The sequence below is a fragment of the Sarcophilus harrisii genome, chromosome 3 (genome assembly GCF_902635505.1).
Source record: "Sarcophilus harrisii chromosome 3, mSarHar1.11, whole genome shotgun sequence".
Taxonomy (NCBI): Eukaryota; Metazoa; Chordata; class Mammalia; order Dasyuromorphia; family Dasyuridae; genus Sarcophilus; species Sarcophilus harrisii.
Window position 1 is genome coordinate 169381451 of NC_045428.1, and position 16217 is coordinate 169397667.

General features: G+C 32.9%; 2 protein-coding genes across 3 annotated transcripts in view; both read right to left on the bottom strand.

Moving 5' to 3' along the window:
- CCDC138 (coiled-coil domain containing 138) overlaps positions 1 to 4918 on the bottom strand; it is a 54433-nt gene extending 49515 nt beyond the window's left edge. For both annotated transcript variants that reach the window (XM_031958774.1, XM_031958773.1), the window contains exon 1: positions 1425 to 4918. In XM_031958774.1, the coding sequence (XP_031814634.1) occupies positions 1425 to 1517 (93 nt within the window). In that variant the 5' untranslated portion in view covers positions 1518 to 4918. The remainder of the gene's footprint in view (positions 1 to 1424) is intronic.
- A 669-nt stretch (positions 4919 to 5587) lies between these two features.
- LOC100934513 (E3 SUMO-protein ligase RanBP2) overlaps positions 5588 to 16217 on the bottom strand; it is a 73203-nt gene continuing 62573 nt past the window's right edge. Inside the window, exons 21-29 of the mRNA XM_012546188.3 lie at positions 14782 to 14949; positions 14117 to 14209; positions 12463 to 12656; positions 11761 to 11959; positions 9706 to 9810; positions 9022 to 9167; positions 7779 to 8052; positions 7329 to 7663; positions 5588 to 6103 (exon numbers count right to left, since the gene is read on the bottom strand). Coding sequence (XP_012401642.1) covers positions 5798 to 6103; positions 7329 to 7663; positions 7779 to 8052; positions 9022 to 9167; positions 9706 to 9810; positions 11761 to 11959; positions 12463 to 12656; positions 14117 to 14209; positions 14782 to 14949 — 1820 coding nt within the window. The 3' untranslated portion in view covers positions 5588 to 5797. The remainder of the gene's footprint in view (positions 6104 to 7328; positions 7664 to 7778; positions 8053 to 9021; positions 9168 to 9705; positions 9811 to 11760; positions 11960 to 12462; positions 12657 to 14116; positions 14210 to 14781; positions 14950 to 16217) is intronic.

A 16217-nucleotide genomic window follows, 5' to 3' on the forward strand; every position in this document is an offset into this window, starting at 1 on the left:
CACATTTATGGACATGTCCACTGTAGAAATTTGCTTTGCTTGACTATTACATATTCGAGTTATAAGGGTTCTCCCTCCCCCCCTCCCCCATTTCTTCTATTGGAATAAGATATGAGAAAATAAATTTTTGGTAATTAAAAATGATACAATTTTAAAATAAAAAGTAAAATAAGGTGTTTCCTTGGGAGCTGGGCTCAAGATTGATAGCTAGGTAAGCAATGGACTTAGAAATTAGAAAGACCTATATTCTAATTCTATCCAAAGACACTATTTATAGGGTTGTCTCAATGCTCTCATCTTAAACCTGACATATCTAAACATAATTTAGTATTCCCACTAAAATCTCCCTCCCTTTTCCCTAACTTCTTTATTCTGAAATTTTACCCCAATCCCTCCCCCCCAATTAAATCAACTTCAGGAGCTCATCATTTCCAGTTCGCTGGAAGCAAATTCAGAATAAAATCCTGTTTGGCATTTAAAATCCTTTCTAATCTAGACTCTTCCTACTATTTCCAGGCTTCTTGTGCCTTATTTCTCCTCAAACTCATTCTTGCTGTTCCTCTCTCTGATACTCCATTTTCTAATTAGTATTTCCACTAGCTGCTCCCATGACTGGCACTTTCTCCCTCCTCCCAATCTCCCTTTCTGAGTTTCCTTCAAATGCCAGATAAAACCGCATCCCCAATGATGCCCTTTAATTAATCTTCTATGTCGGTCCCTAGCTGTCTCCATTATTACAAGGTGAGGAAACTGTCTTTTGCCTTTCTTTGTATTTCCAAGCACTGCCTGGTTCATAGCATAAATACTTGGCAACTTGATTTATGTATCTCCAATGCTTGCTCAAGGCACAATCCCGGCCCATAATAAGAAATTAACATCTCCGTGACTTGATTGTCTAGCTCCTGTGCTTTACGCTCGCCGGGACCATAGTAAGAGTTTAATTAATGCTCGGTAACTTAACTGTGCTTGCATTAATAAATGCTTACGGCTTCTACTCTGTGTAGTGTGGGTAATTAGATAGAGAGAGATAACACATGTAAAAGCACGCTGCAAACTTTAGAGCGCTACAGAAATGTCAGCTCTGTCAGTCCCCTAAGAATCGGGATAGCAAACTGCAGCCGTTCCCGCCCGCAAGCACCACCTCCGGCTCCCCGCCCCCTCCCCAGGAGGCGCCCCAGCAGAGATCTCGCCAAACTTAAAAATTAGCCAGCAGGAGAGGAGGGGAAAGAGGGGGAACCAGCAACCAGGCCCACGGATGCGAAGGGGAACGCGGGAAGGGCTACAAGGCTCCAGTCCCTGGCGGGGAATGTCAGGGGAGGAGGGGGACGAGCAGGCAGCTCCGGGAGCACGGCGGGACCCAGGAAACCGACTGGGGCACAAGAGGGAGAAGAAATAGCCTCTTTGCCCTCTGCTCGGGGGTTTACCTCAGACTGGAAAGCGCTACAGATTCCGTAACGGTTCTTGAGACGCTCCAAGGCCACGTCCTGACCCGGAGGCTTAACTAATTTCGGCTCCATGGCTCGCCTTTTTCTTGGGTCTCGCCCACCGTTGTCTCCCGGGGAAACCGCGTTCAAACCAAGAGCCGGGGATGGCGGGATCTCGCGACGCCGGAAGTGCGTCGCACGCGCTCTCGGATGCGCTCCGCCCTCCCCAGCTAGAACAAAAATGTAGCTGAACACCCCAGGGCAACGGGGCCGTGGAAGCCGAAGACCTAGGTGCCCACCTACATTTTCATCAATACTGTCATTATGAGTTCAAACCATTATCTAGGATATTTTCAGTTCAGTTGTTTTTCCGGTTATATCTTACTTTTCTTGATCACATTTGGGATTTTTTTGGCAATGATACTGGAGTAGTTTGCAGTTTCCTTTTTTTCCTAAGCAAGTCACCCGTCTTTCCTTTCTCCAAGCTGTCCTATCTTTCTACCTTTAGGATTTCCTTGTTGCCTTTAGGTTGGGCAATTCAGTAATTTAAAGCCCTCTGGTTTTTGGCACCAATATAATTTTCCATTTTTTTAAGCAGTCTACTCTCTCCTGTATAGCCTCTGTCATTCCAACCAAAGTGGATTAACACCTATTCTTTTATTATATTTTAATAATTACATTTAATAATTTACAAAATGTGTCAATATTATGTATCATAGTCGTTGATATTATACTATCTTTATCTTTTATACTATGCTATATACTAAAGATATACTATATTTTTATATACTATCGTTATATTATACTATCTTTAACTCGAATACTTCCCTGCATTTATTTGCACATGCCATTCCCAATGTCTGTTGAAGCTTTCTCTTTCTTCAAGGTCTCATTCATGCTTTCGTGAATCAATAAAAGGTATAGTGTTAAAGTTTTACTCTAAATTTCCTTATAATACTTTGAATTTTTACTTGCACTCCCATCACACCCTACCTTGTACTATACTTACTTGTACACCTATTATGTCCCCTCAAAAGAATGCAGTGCAGATTTTCATCTTTTTTTATTACCAAGACCTATATTAGTACCTTGCATATAATAAGCTACTGATAAACTTTTTAATTCTACAGTCATATTATCTGTGAGTAAAACCTAGCTTTCTTGACTCCTCACAACTCAGGCTGTTACACAAAACATACACCATAAACCTATTTATTATGTTGAAATCACAACTTTCTGCCACTTCTCAAGTCTGTTCTGCCTTACTAGAAGTCTACAGAGACCACAAAACTATTCTAATATAAAACCTCAATCAGGAGGATTATGGTCATTACTTTTTTGTGATAACAACTTCAAGTCCCACTCTAAAGATGCTATTTGATCATACTTCTATTAATTCTAATATCAGATTCTAAGATATTCAAATGTTATGTTCTGATGGTTTTTTCTTATTTCAGTCTCGCATATCTCTGGCATAAATCAGACCATGTATAGCCTACCTTTCTGTTGGCTTGAGGATTTGGGATTAAAAAGCCAAAGATTTAGGGATAGGCGATACCCAAAATAGAATATCTAGTCTAATATCGTTACTTTATTGATAAGAAAACTAAGATCCAGAAAAATGCAGTAGCAGAACTGGGTTAACTCAGCTTTAATGACTCCAAATCCAGACTTCTTAAATTGTTAGGTGACATATAAATATTACAGGAACCATTTATTACTACTTCTGTTATTTAAAAAGTACAAGCAAATAAGTGTAAGAGCATGTGAAGAAAATGCAATTTTGGCAAGTTTCTTTTATAGGTCTTTTTCTTTTTTCCATGCTCCTCTTCGATTGTGGTTTGTCTATCTCCAGTGCTTAGCACACTATAGAACATAATAAATGCTTTTTAATTTACTGTTCATTTTCCCTTTTCCTTTTTCCAGGAATTTTAAAACAATGGCTAAAATAGGTGGTACAAAACTGAATACTAAAGAACCAATCTAATACTATAAATTTACTAGGCCATTTTTACTTACCATGGACTCTTAGAACTTAACTCTAACTGTACAGATAAAGAATAATCAACTTTCCTACACTCAGTGAGACTGTAACATGATTTCTCAAGTAATGAAAATTATTCAACACCTGTCATTTCTAAAATATGAGACCTATTTAACATTTGTTTTGCCAAACCTAAATAATGGCAATGTTAAGTTATTATCTCCTTTGAAAATTTAGTTTTACTAATCACCTAAACTGATCTACATGAAAGCCATAATTTCATTTAATATTAGTTTTTAGAATTTGCTTAAAAGTTCATTTATAAATAAATGTACAAAATGGTGAGTTTCTATTCCATTTAAAAGGTTTTAATGAAGACAATATAAAAATGATCAGTGATACAAAGAAATTCAATAAAATGCTGTGCTTCTATACAGTTCATTTTTCTTTCAGTTGGGTCTTAAAACTCCTTCCAAAAATGTGACAAATAGCCTTTGGTACAATGTCTCAAGTCATTTTTACTTTAGAACAAGTATAGGGATTATCAGAATGGGAGAAGAACAGAATGCCATAAACATTCTTTGCCAGAGTATAAAAAAAAATCACTATCAGAATATAACATGACATCATTTATTAGTCAAGATTAAAGTTCCCTCAAGCTTTATAATGTATAGTTTTAAAATTTCATAAAGAAGCCAATTCAAAAAAATTTTTTACTGCCTTTAAAGTTAGTGGTAGTTGATATTTCAGAATTTCTAGGATTGTCACAAAGGCCATCAATCATTTTTAAAATCCATTTTCTATACCACCATATCACGAAATACCAATTAAGACAAAGAAACCATGTTAAAGAGCATTTCATGTATTAGTGAAACCACCATTCCCTTTATTTTCCTAGTCAATTTGGAGAATGTAAATTAGTTTTGAATTTAAATTCTTAGGACAAGCAAACTTTTTCTTTTTGATACTCCAAAATCACAGACACATAAATCCTAATCTGCTACCATAAAACGCTTCCCCAGAAATTTAATCTTAAACAGATAACTATGTAGGGCAAATTTCCATTTCTTTACAATTAAAACTGAGCTAAGTAACCTATTACATTGATTAAAAAAGGAAGAAAAGTAGATGTTATATACTCAATATTGGCATATACTAATCTTACATCACTCATAATAAACATGTCACGTTATTTTTAATAAGGATGCAGGGGAATGATATTCTCCTAATCTTATAATGTACAATCACCTCATTCTCCTTCTGTTTTATGATACAATCCACACCTTTATTATTTCCAAATGTTTTCAGTTTGCATCTGAGGAGGGAAAAATATGGCCTAAAATTTCATGGCCAACTAGTTTTTTCACCCTTTACCTGCCTTCCCTACTTTTGATGTAGTGCTAGAATGGATAAAGGAACATCTAGCTATACAATAATTTTAAAAATTGTTGTGGTTGATGTTTCTTTTATTTTACAAAATTCATCAAGAACAGATAGTGAAGTAACATAGTATTAAGTAACCAGAAAAGCAATGAACATGGTACAAAGCTATTTTAAAATGTGCAATATATACTCAATTGCAAGGGAAAAAAATCCAAGTTCTGTTGAAAGAACTAGGCTATGAACTCTGAGGTAGTAGAGACTGATGACAGGAAAATAAAGCCCAAAATTTCCTAAACACTAAGGAACTAGTCAAATGATCTATCTAAAATATAAGAAAATAAAGTCCTGCCTTTTATAAGTAACACAGAAAGCTACAAATGATTGGAAGAGGGAAGGCATTCAATTAAAAATTGACTCAAGACTACACATGGAGGTGAAGATCTCAGAAGAGCACTTTGGGTAAGCCACGGCTCTCTTCATAGCTCCACCCAAATATAAATGGGTCTCCATGCACTTTTGTGTCCCCCTCAAAAAAAGGCACACCAATAGGTAAGATATCATAGTAAGTATATTTAAAATCTAAAAAAGATCCAAGTTGTGGTCCCTTCATTTAAAAGGTCAGGTACATGGATGCACGAAGTAAAATACTTTAAAATCAATTTAACAGAATCAAATTGCTTATGTCATATTCTTTCAACAACCTAAAAAGGGCTATTGCTTTAACAATACTTATTTCATGTTGATTTTTAATACAAATCTCTGTCAGGAGTACATAAACACAAGTACACCTGAAATAGACCAGTGTTTAAACTTTTATTTCACACCATGCAATGTCAATTTTAACACATTAAAAAAAATGACAACAGCTATAAGCTGCAATTTTACATTTATACATTGGAAATGTCCATTTTCAAAAGCTGAACATAATCACTATATTGTTGAGAACAGCTAAGCCTCAATTTAATTGTTTACAAAGATAAAAGTTTGCTATGAAAAAGCAGTGATTTTATATTTGTCCACACTCTGTGATCATAATTCTTTTGCTCACCAACCCTGAAGGAGAACCAAATGATTCAATCTTTTTCACAGTATCCATGCCATCTTTAACAAATCCAAATACTACATGCTTAAAGTCCAAATGTTCTGCTTTCTTCAGAAGGATAAAAAATTGAGAGTTATTGGTGTCTCGGCCACGATTAGCCATAGACAATAAACCAGGACTAGTATGTCTCACTGTAAAGTTTTCATCTTCAAATGCATTCCCATAAATGGACCGTCCTCCAGTTCCATCATGTTTGGTGATATCTCCTCCCTAAAAAGAGAACAATTAAAATAATTATGAACAAGTTGATCTCAACCAAATCTAAAATTTAAAGTTAACTTCCTCAATAATAAACAATCAAAAAACATTAATTTCATTAGAAAATTAAGGACAATCTATTTCCGAATAAACACAAGCTTCAAAGCATTAATAATATCACATTGAGCCACAAACAGAAATTAAAACTTTTGATAATTTTTAAAGGCAGTGTTCATCTAGAAAAGAAACTTCAAAGAAGTTATTCACAAAAGGAAAAAGTTTTTCACAAAAGAAGCTATTTAATTTAATCCTTCATTTTTATGTATGAGGAAACTAATAAGAAAAGGATGTTAGACTGTCACAGAATCCTGGCTAAAATTTGAGTTCAAGCGCTCCGATTTCTAAGTCAGTGTCCTTTCCACTCTACCATGAGGCCACAGAGAAAGCCAAATACCAAGAGGATAAAAAAACCCATAGATTTATAAAGTGAAACTACATGTCATCCTCTTCATTTTATAGATCAAAAGACGTCCAGAAATTTGGGGTGACTTTTCCAAGATTACCCAGAATTTTAACTGAGTTTCTGTCATTTAACTCCTTACACTATTGCCAACTGCCTTTCCTAATATGACAAAAATCATATTTTAGGAAGGTTTTCTGGCAACAAGATACAAAACAGGTATATAGGAGGAAACTATAGCAGGAGACCATCTAGAAGGTTTTTGCAGTAACCCAATTACCAAATAACAAGGGCTTGGAACTGGGGATAAAAACATCAGGAGTCAAAAAAGATATGAATGTTTCTGATTCATAGAGTAAAAAACAATAAAAGTAACAGGCATTTAATAGTGACAAATTAAGGCAAGTCATCACAACAAATAAGACAAAAATCACAATAAAATTTTATTTTGAAAAAAGGATGTGGGCAAAACAGTTAAAAAGAAAAAAAGATCCAATAGAAAGTTTGATAAGGATGGTCTTGCACCTCCACATATAAATCTAATTAATAGAATTAGGATTTCTAACCAAGTATCTATAAAAGTTTTGGTGAACTAAAGAAAAAATTGGGAAAGAATTCATTATTTTACATATGAATTTGAGAAAATCAGTTGGCAACTTGGTAGAAAACGAATTTGGACTTATCTCATTTGTGGAAGAAAGATAAGTTATTCTGGGCAATTTATTTCTAATTAGTTCACTAAGTCTGTTCTCTAAAATAGTCTTGGTTTATACTTACATGGCAAACAAAATCTGGAATTACACGGTGAAAAAGTGAGTTCTTATAACCAAAGCCCTTTTCTCCTGTGCATAGTGCCCTAAAGTTCTCAGCAGTTTGAGGCACAATGTTTGCAAATAGTTCCATAGTGATACGTCCCAGAGGTTCATCACCAGCAAATATTTCAAAAAATACCAAGGGATTTGTTTCCTGTGACAATTCTGCTATAAGTGATACTTGTCTCTTCTGCAGTTTTGATAAATTTTCCTGACATTCTTCAAATCTCTTCTTAAAAGTATCGGACATTTCTTTAGTTTTAAATCTTACTGCAAGCTGTTCAATTTTTCCTTCTCCATCTATAAGCACCCCCCCCCAAAAAAAAGAGATACAATTAGTGACACTCAATCTTATGAATGGTTTCTATTATATATAAGTCAAACTGAAAAGGGTACTAGAAATGTTGAAACACACCTGCATAGTCTGTAGCGGTCCAAACTAAAGTATTATTTGAAACATTTAAGGATTTTAATTCCATTGCTTTGGTAATAGCATGATTTGCACAAACTTTAAAGACCTGGTCTCTTCTCATAAGGATTCGATAATAGTTCTTCATTGTATGGAAAAGGATCTTTATCTCTCCAACTCCCCGTTCTTTCCACTGAACAACATCTCTGTCCCACCTGTAAAGTTTGGCTCTTTCTTTAAACAAAATTTCTTCATCTTCTTCTCCAGATTTCACTTCTACCTAAAATAGACAAATGGAAAGGACATTTTTCTACAGGTGTAGCACTGAGTAGCACAACCTGCTGGATTAAATCCTAGATCCAATATTACTAGTGACATGTCCTTTAGACTGTCTGAACCACAATCTCTTCATCAGTGTCACATGCATTATCTCCCAAAGAAAGTTATGACTAGAACATAGTTAATAACCTGTAACTAGGAGCTATCATGTACTACTATACTTGTTGATCTTAGCTTCAATTACCACAAATACTACAAACCAAGTGGTTAAGAACCAGAAATTCCAATGAGTCATTCTTTTAAGATATGTGAGTAATGATATTTACCCTAAGAGTAATTCAGTAGTACCTTTTAGTGTTAGCAGAATACATCATTTGGCTAGACCACTGACAAAAAATATAGATTCTCTTCCCACCTTTTGCTTATATTTTTCTTTTGGGAATTAAATAATTTCCATTTCAAAAATCTATATGCACTACTTCTTTGTGTATAAAGGCATTTTAAAAACCTATCTATTCTTGATGTGGAAAATCAGCTTAATGGCTGAAGTTGGCCAAACAATTTGTTGACAAAGCAACTTGAAAAACTCCCTGAGTAATAGATGATATATTATCAGTATAAGTTTGAGGTATGGTCTTTGTTCAAAAATATTAAAATGTCAGTATCCAAATGACATTTAGCATAAATTTTAGCCTAAGCATAAAAAACCATTTTTTCTGAAAGCTCGAAATCAATAGGCAAATGCCTGTTAAAAACTTAAGTGTCTGTTATGGGACTGATATTTAATAATTAAGGATTGAGAGAGGGTCCACTTAATACCATTAATCATGAACTACCTCATGTTATGTCAGGATGTTATGAGGATTAAATGAGATTAAAAAATCTAAATAGTTTCATACAATTTGAAGCATTATAAAAATATATGTCAATAAATTCTACTGATAGCTTGTTAAGCAATGACTCTAATTACCTCTGGTAAAGATACAATTGGTTCAAAATGTATATCTTCATTATGTACAACTTCTTCATCACTACCTTCTTCATCTTCTCCACTTTTACTGGTTGCTTGTTTCCCAAACACAGTAGCTCCAGTATTTGCCCACTGGAAATTTTTATCTATGAAAATAAATTTTAAAAGATATTTAGTAACTTACTGTAATGCATAAATTCTGAATTCTTTGCCAAATGATAAATATATGGAAATTAAACTTTTTATAAGGTATTTATTGTCAAATATGTGACATTTCTTATAAACATTAACCTACTTCCACTTAAAATTTAAAATTCTTCTTAATTAAAGATCTATAAATTGAGGCTAGGGCCTACATAGAACAATGTTGAACCCATAACCTTTAATTCTCCTGGATAAGAAATGGGACACTTTATGGTTTACAACACACAACTTTACTACTAGAAAATTAATGCTGACACTGAAGCAATATATCTGCAATCATGTTATCTTTTCCCAAAACAAAGACAAAAGGCCAGATCATTAAAACTATAACTGGAAAGAAAATAACTAGTTAAAATGCCATATAGTTTATTATAATATTTTATGATTATTAACTGTGATTCTAGAGTTTCTTAAACAACAGCAAATAAAAAATATCATCAATTTTTCAAATTAGTTGCCTTGAGTTTAATGTTACCTTACCTTTTGAACCAAAAGCAAAATCCCCAGAATTACCAGAAGCCAAATCTGCAAATGACAATCCCGTACTAGTGCCAAATCCAAATGACACAGTTCTGCTTTCTACTTCTAAATGAAAAATATAATAAAAAAGAATGAAAATCTTCCATAGAAGATTTATGACATTTTATAACTTCTTTATACTAGACAAATGAATGGAAGAATCCAATAATTTCCAACTTCTAAGAGCTATACATACAGCTGGACAATAATATCATACTTTCTTATGAAAAAAAAAAAGTCATCAAAAATAATTAGATACCTACTTGCATATAGCACTTGTCCAAGCACTCTACAGAAGTATAAAAGCATGGTTTCATTTCTCTCTCTCTTCCCCCAACCTCTCTTGCTTGAGGGTAGATAAAATGCCAATTTTAAGAACAAGTAGGTTGGTTTGAAAGGAAAGTAAGAATAAATGAAGAAAATTAATGTAAAGAAAGCATGGAAAGGTAGACTAGTTGCAAATGTGAAGGCCTAGAATACTGTAGGAAGTGGCATAACAACTTAGGGAGATTATTTTAGCAGGAATTATTAGAAAGGGGAGAAAATGGATGCAAGGAGTCCAATTAGAATATAAATGCAATAGTCTAGGTAAGAGGTGAAGACCTGAACTAGGGTGGTAGCTCTCTCAAGGGAGAGAAATAAAAGGATTCAAGAGATGATGTAAAGTAAAATTGACAACACATTTCAAATGAATGAATCCTTGGAAAGACGGAGAAGTTAAAGGAAAGGATAAGGGATAACTTCAAGTTTAAGAAAAGAAGATAGTTGTTATTTTCCAACAGAAAAAAAAAGAAATTTGAACATGAGGTGTTTTGTTGTTGTTGTTGTTTTGTTTTGTTTTTTGATAGACTGAGCTTAAAATACTTATAGAACACTTGGTTGGAAATATACTTATAGAACACTAGAAATATCTGATAGGCAGTTCATAATGTGGGACTGGAAGTTACAAAAGATTAGAACTAGACATTTGTATATTAGAATCAACTGTGTAGAGTTATCTTTTGATCCATGAGAGTTGATAAAATTACCAAGAGAGAAAAGGAGTTTAAGGGTCAATTCACAAGGTGAAAAGTGGTCCAGAAAAAAAGAAACTGAGAAATAATAACCAGACTGAGGAGAATCAGAAGAGCATATCAAGAAGGCATAGTGACTGCTATAGAAATGTCAAGAAGGATTGAGTCCACTGAATTAAGCAATTAATAGATGATTGGCAACTTAAAAAAAAAAAGCTATTTGATTTGAGTGGTGAGGTTGATAGCCAGCCTGGAAGAAGTTGAGGAATGGTAAAAACTTAAATGAAATGCAACTGGCATATCAGGAGATGAAATAGAAAAGATGTGGGGCGAGTTATATTTGTCTTCAAATATTTGAAGAAGGACTGTCAAAAGTTAAATTTATATTCAGAATTCAGAACAAAGGAAATGGGAAGAAACTCTGGAGAGTCAGAATTAATTTCAGTAGAGTGAACCAAAATAGAATATGGACTGCCATGGGGGAGAAAGTCTTCAAACAAAACTTGCCAAATATGTTATATGAAGGAGATGCTTGTTCAGCTAGGAGTTAGAATAGATCAACTTTGTGATCACATTGCAACTCAAATCTCAAAGGATATACAGAGAATCATAGATTTAGAACTGAGAGAGTCATTTTACAGATGAACAAACTGCCCAAAGTTAAATGATTTACCCACAGTCATAGAGATGGTAAGCACTAGAGATAGGATCTGACTCCACAGTTGGTACTTTTTCTTCTATATCATTTCACCTCATAAAAACCCTTGTTTTGTAAACATCTTAATGAAGTCACCAAAGTAAGCTTAGTACTGAATTTAGTAAATCATTTTTCTGGTTACTGTTCCTGTAAGCCTTTATACAATTTACACATTAGAACAAGTTTGTAAATTATTAGGAAAGAATATATAACTTTTCTTAAGTGTTCAAATATGGATAGTTACTCAATAAACATTTTTCCTAAAAAACCTATCTATCCACAAGTAAAAGCCAGCAGAATTTTTACCTTGACTTGTGGAATCTGCCTCATTTTCTTTTTTATTAGATAAATCTACAGGTTTGTCATTAGTCCCAGATGTAGCATCAGAAGATTCAGTAGTAGAGTCAACTTCTTCAGATTTACATGTGAATGAAGTAGGAAGTTCAGTCCCTCTAGTAGATGCTGTATCAGTTGAACTTGTAACCTCTTCCTCATCATGCGATTTCTTAAAAAACAACAACAACAACAACTAAGTAACAATAAAAATATTTCACTTCAAATGAAACTATGAAACGTGTGACTGTAGTAACTAACATTTTTGCTAATATCTCTTTCTGTTTTCAACCCTTCTACCCAAGATTAAAAAAATCTTAAAAATCTACTTCTGTTTCAGTTATCTTCTTTGGAATAAAAATGCTAACTTATTTAAGAATTAAGTCTTGGGACCCAATAGGAAGTTTTAGAAAACGTATATAGAGTTGCTGATCACGCCTAAGGCAAATTCAGGACAAGGCAAAGAAAGGAAATAGAGGGGGCTAGGGCAGAGCAGTGGAAGAAATGGGGGGGGGGGGGGGGAAAGAATCAAGGAGGAATACAAAGGCATAACATATGTTAGAGATAATTCAGATTGTTATATATATAAAATGAGCTATTAGGTAAATCAGTTTGGAATTTTTAATGTTAAATGTACCAGGTGTCAGTTACATAAGAAAAGAAATAAATCCTTACCTTTGCTTCCTGGACTTTTTGAACCTCTGAGTTAAAGTCTTCTGGATGGCTGCTATCCTCATCAGTATCACTGCAAACACCACAGAAAAAAGTAGGAGGAAGTTGTAGTGTTTCTGCTTTTGCTTTTTCTTCAGATGTTGGTTTCTTTTCCCAGACAATCATACATTCTTTATCCTGGTCTGAAATAACTTCTTCTGCAAGAACAAATATAATAAAAGCAACAAATTTATTAACAAAGGGGAAAGAGGCTTAAGGCTAAAGTACTTCAATATGATAACATCAAAATGTATTCATAAACCAACCAATAGTAATATGTCTCCTAAAGAGAGGTTATAATGATTTTTAAAATGTCTCTGTAGGACTGGTCATTTACTATAGTAAAATCAAATCTTGCCTCTCCTTCCCTACTGATATTTCCTTCTCTTTATATTTTCAATTCCATTCCCTTTCCCCTCTACCCTTTTCATCTCATCAAAATCATTCTCCTTCATTCATTATAAAAAATTCCTCTCCTTTCTCCTTGTGATAAATAGGGAAAGAAAAAAATTATAATTGTATACAGTAATGTTCCCTTTTCAACATACTGCAATGTAAAATTTTTATTTATTTTACTTACATATTTATAATTACTTTAAATTATGTAAGATGTTTTTAGTTACACCTAAATAAATAATTTTGCTATGGAATTACTGATAAATTTTACCTTAAAGAACATTTACTAAAACATGTGTTAGACTAACACCTACTGCAAGAATACAATCTAGTTCCATTTTATAGTAGAAATTTCAAGATAAATGGGAGGAAAAATATGTGAAGTAAATGAATTTTAATATGGATTACCACATAGAGAGATCTATGTAGATCTATGTAGATTGAATGTGGATCAAAGTATAGTATTTTCGTCTTTTTGTTGTTTGCTTGATTTTTTTTTCTCTCATCATTTTCTTTTCCCTTTTGATATGATTTTTCTTGAGCAACATAATGAATATGGAAATATGCTTAGAGGAATTGGACATGTTTAACCTATTTCAAATTGCTCGCAATCTTGGAGAAGGGAAAGGGGGAAGATGGGGAAAAATTTGGAACAAGTTCTGAAAAAGTGAATACTGAAAACTATCTTTGCATCTAACTTGGAAAAATAAAATATTATTAAAAAAAAATTTTTTTAAAGTATGGGATTCTTAAACTTAGATTTTCTAAAGTTCCAGGAAAAGATTATGAATTGAAAAAAATGATGCAAAAGATAAGTAAAAAGAAAACAGCATAAATCCCAGAATCCATAAAAGTTGCTAGTTTCCTATAATACCCAGGATAATAACCTAATTATCTTAATTCCAATCCCATAGAATATTTTCTCTCCAGCACAATGGCAGATTTTATTTTATGATGATAGGGTAGGTAGATAGGGTAAGGCATAGGGTAAAAATAGAATTTCTATTTACCACTCACAATCAATTTTACTAAAATTACTAAAATTAATTTATTAAAACAATGGTCATTTATATAGTTTGAACTCATAAATCTCTATGGAACTTTTTATGTACTTTTCTGGTTAACATTAAATAGGTACTATGAGATTTATTTATTTACAGAAATAGACTTATTTATTTACAAAAAGTTTAAGTAGCATAACATTATTCTTCATTAAGTTTACCTCTTACAAATTCTTGGGATCCTTTACATTCATCTTGGTCATCTGGATATAGCTTTCCATTAAGTTTCTTGACAGCTGATTCAAAATCTTCATCTTAAAAATATGATTGGTAGTATCAAAAGATGATTAAATATTGGAAATTTGGGAGGCAATATGTGATGATGGAAGGTAAGTGAAAAAGTATTGAATTCAATTAATATAAATAGAATCCAATGACTAATTTGACCTAATAGACATAAATGTTAGAATTAAGAATTAAAAAGACTAGCTTTGTGAATAAGGCAAAGTCATCTAACTTAAGCATTAAGTAACTCCCCAAAACAGGTTATAACCTTCATCACTGAAGGAAATTTCCAATAACAAAATCATAGCAAACAAATATATTTGTATATGTTATATTCATGTTTTACTCTAAACCAGATGGACTACGATTTCTTTTAACTCCAAGATTCTTTAATTCTAAGATTGTTCTAATTCTAGAAAACAAACTATAGGATCTCTCAAAAAATTTCTTAGTGCAATTCTAAGTTTCAATAGTTTAATTAGCACTGGAAACATTGTAGTGAGTTATCTTAAATATTCATATTAATACTAATATTCTACAGTATTCTACACAAGAGATGTATTCTAAACAAGAGAGTAAGTAGGATGACACGGGGCCTTACCATCATCTTCTTCCTCACTAACGTAATCTGGTCTATTCTTATAGCAGAAAAAAGTCGGAGGAAGTTTAAGATCGACAGCAAGAGCTTTTTGTTCAGGAGTAGGAGTTAGTTCATATATAATGAGCACATCATCTGTGGAAAGTTCTTCTGGTTCCTTCTTTACCTCGACTATAAGAAATAAAGCAAAATTACAAAGCCTAAGTTTTAAATTAAAAAACAAACAAACCCTATTTGAGTCTAAAATCAAAATTATGGCATAATTTCTACAATAAGATATATATTTTAAAGCAAAAAATTATAATTTCTACAATAACATGTATATTTTAAAGCAAAAAATTCATGAAGCAATCTTTTGATTTATTTTTTTAAATTCTATCAGACACACTGCTTATCTTTCCTTTAATGAACACAAGATTTTTTTAGTTTTAAAGAAGTATTATTTATTTAGGTAAAATAATATATTATGATCCAATTCTTAAAATTTTGTAAAATGTAAATGATTAGAAATGAACCTTTTACATGCTAATAATAACTAGTAAAGAGCCATGCACATGCAACTGAAGAAATGCCTTAAATTAGGAAAACATAATATAGAATTAGTCTAATCTAAATTTTAAAAAATCAAACTTAATAACTTAGGTGAAACTATAAGGTAATCTCAGAAATACTCTAAAAATGTTGTGATATTAGTTTAAAAGTTCCTTATATGCCAGATTGTTTTGTGTGTGCATGTGTGCACATGAACACACTTGTGCACATACCATTTTACACAACTACTCAATACAGTATTAAAGAATACCCCTACCCCCACTCCCACTCCTGCTCCCACCCTGCAATATTCATCTGAGCTTCAATACTATACTCCTTTAGGCAAAACTCCTATAGCTAAACATAAAGCAAAAACTTAAAATTTCTTGATCCTAAAATGACTACTTGTGCTTAAAGGATAGGTGACTAGATCTAAAAACAGCCAGTGAAATTTTTGACTTTAAGGAGCAGCAAAAATATTAAATTAATTCATGGAAGGTAATGATTATTTATCAATTAAGTGAAATAAATTCTCTCCTTTCTCCCCTGCTGTCTTTTACTACAATCTCTCGTCACCATATTTAAAAATACTCATAACTTTATGTTGGAAGACTATATGGGAGGAAAGGGCATACAAATAGCACAATGATAATTATAGTAGAAATGAAGTCAGGAGACACTAGGTTCTGATGCTGGTTTTATGATCTAAGTGATTTCATTTTTCTAAGACTCAAAAATTTCCTCATTTCTAAGATGAAGGTATGTAGTCATTAGAGGACCTAAATCCATTCCAAATAAAATATTATATGCCTAAGACTGATTTCTGCTATTCTACTTCTGTTTACAATATAGTTCTATTTCTTTTCAACATCAAGGGCTCTAGAGTTTTGTTTTTTTTTATTTAAAAT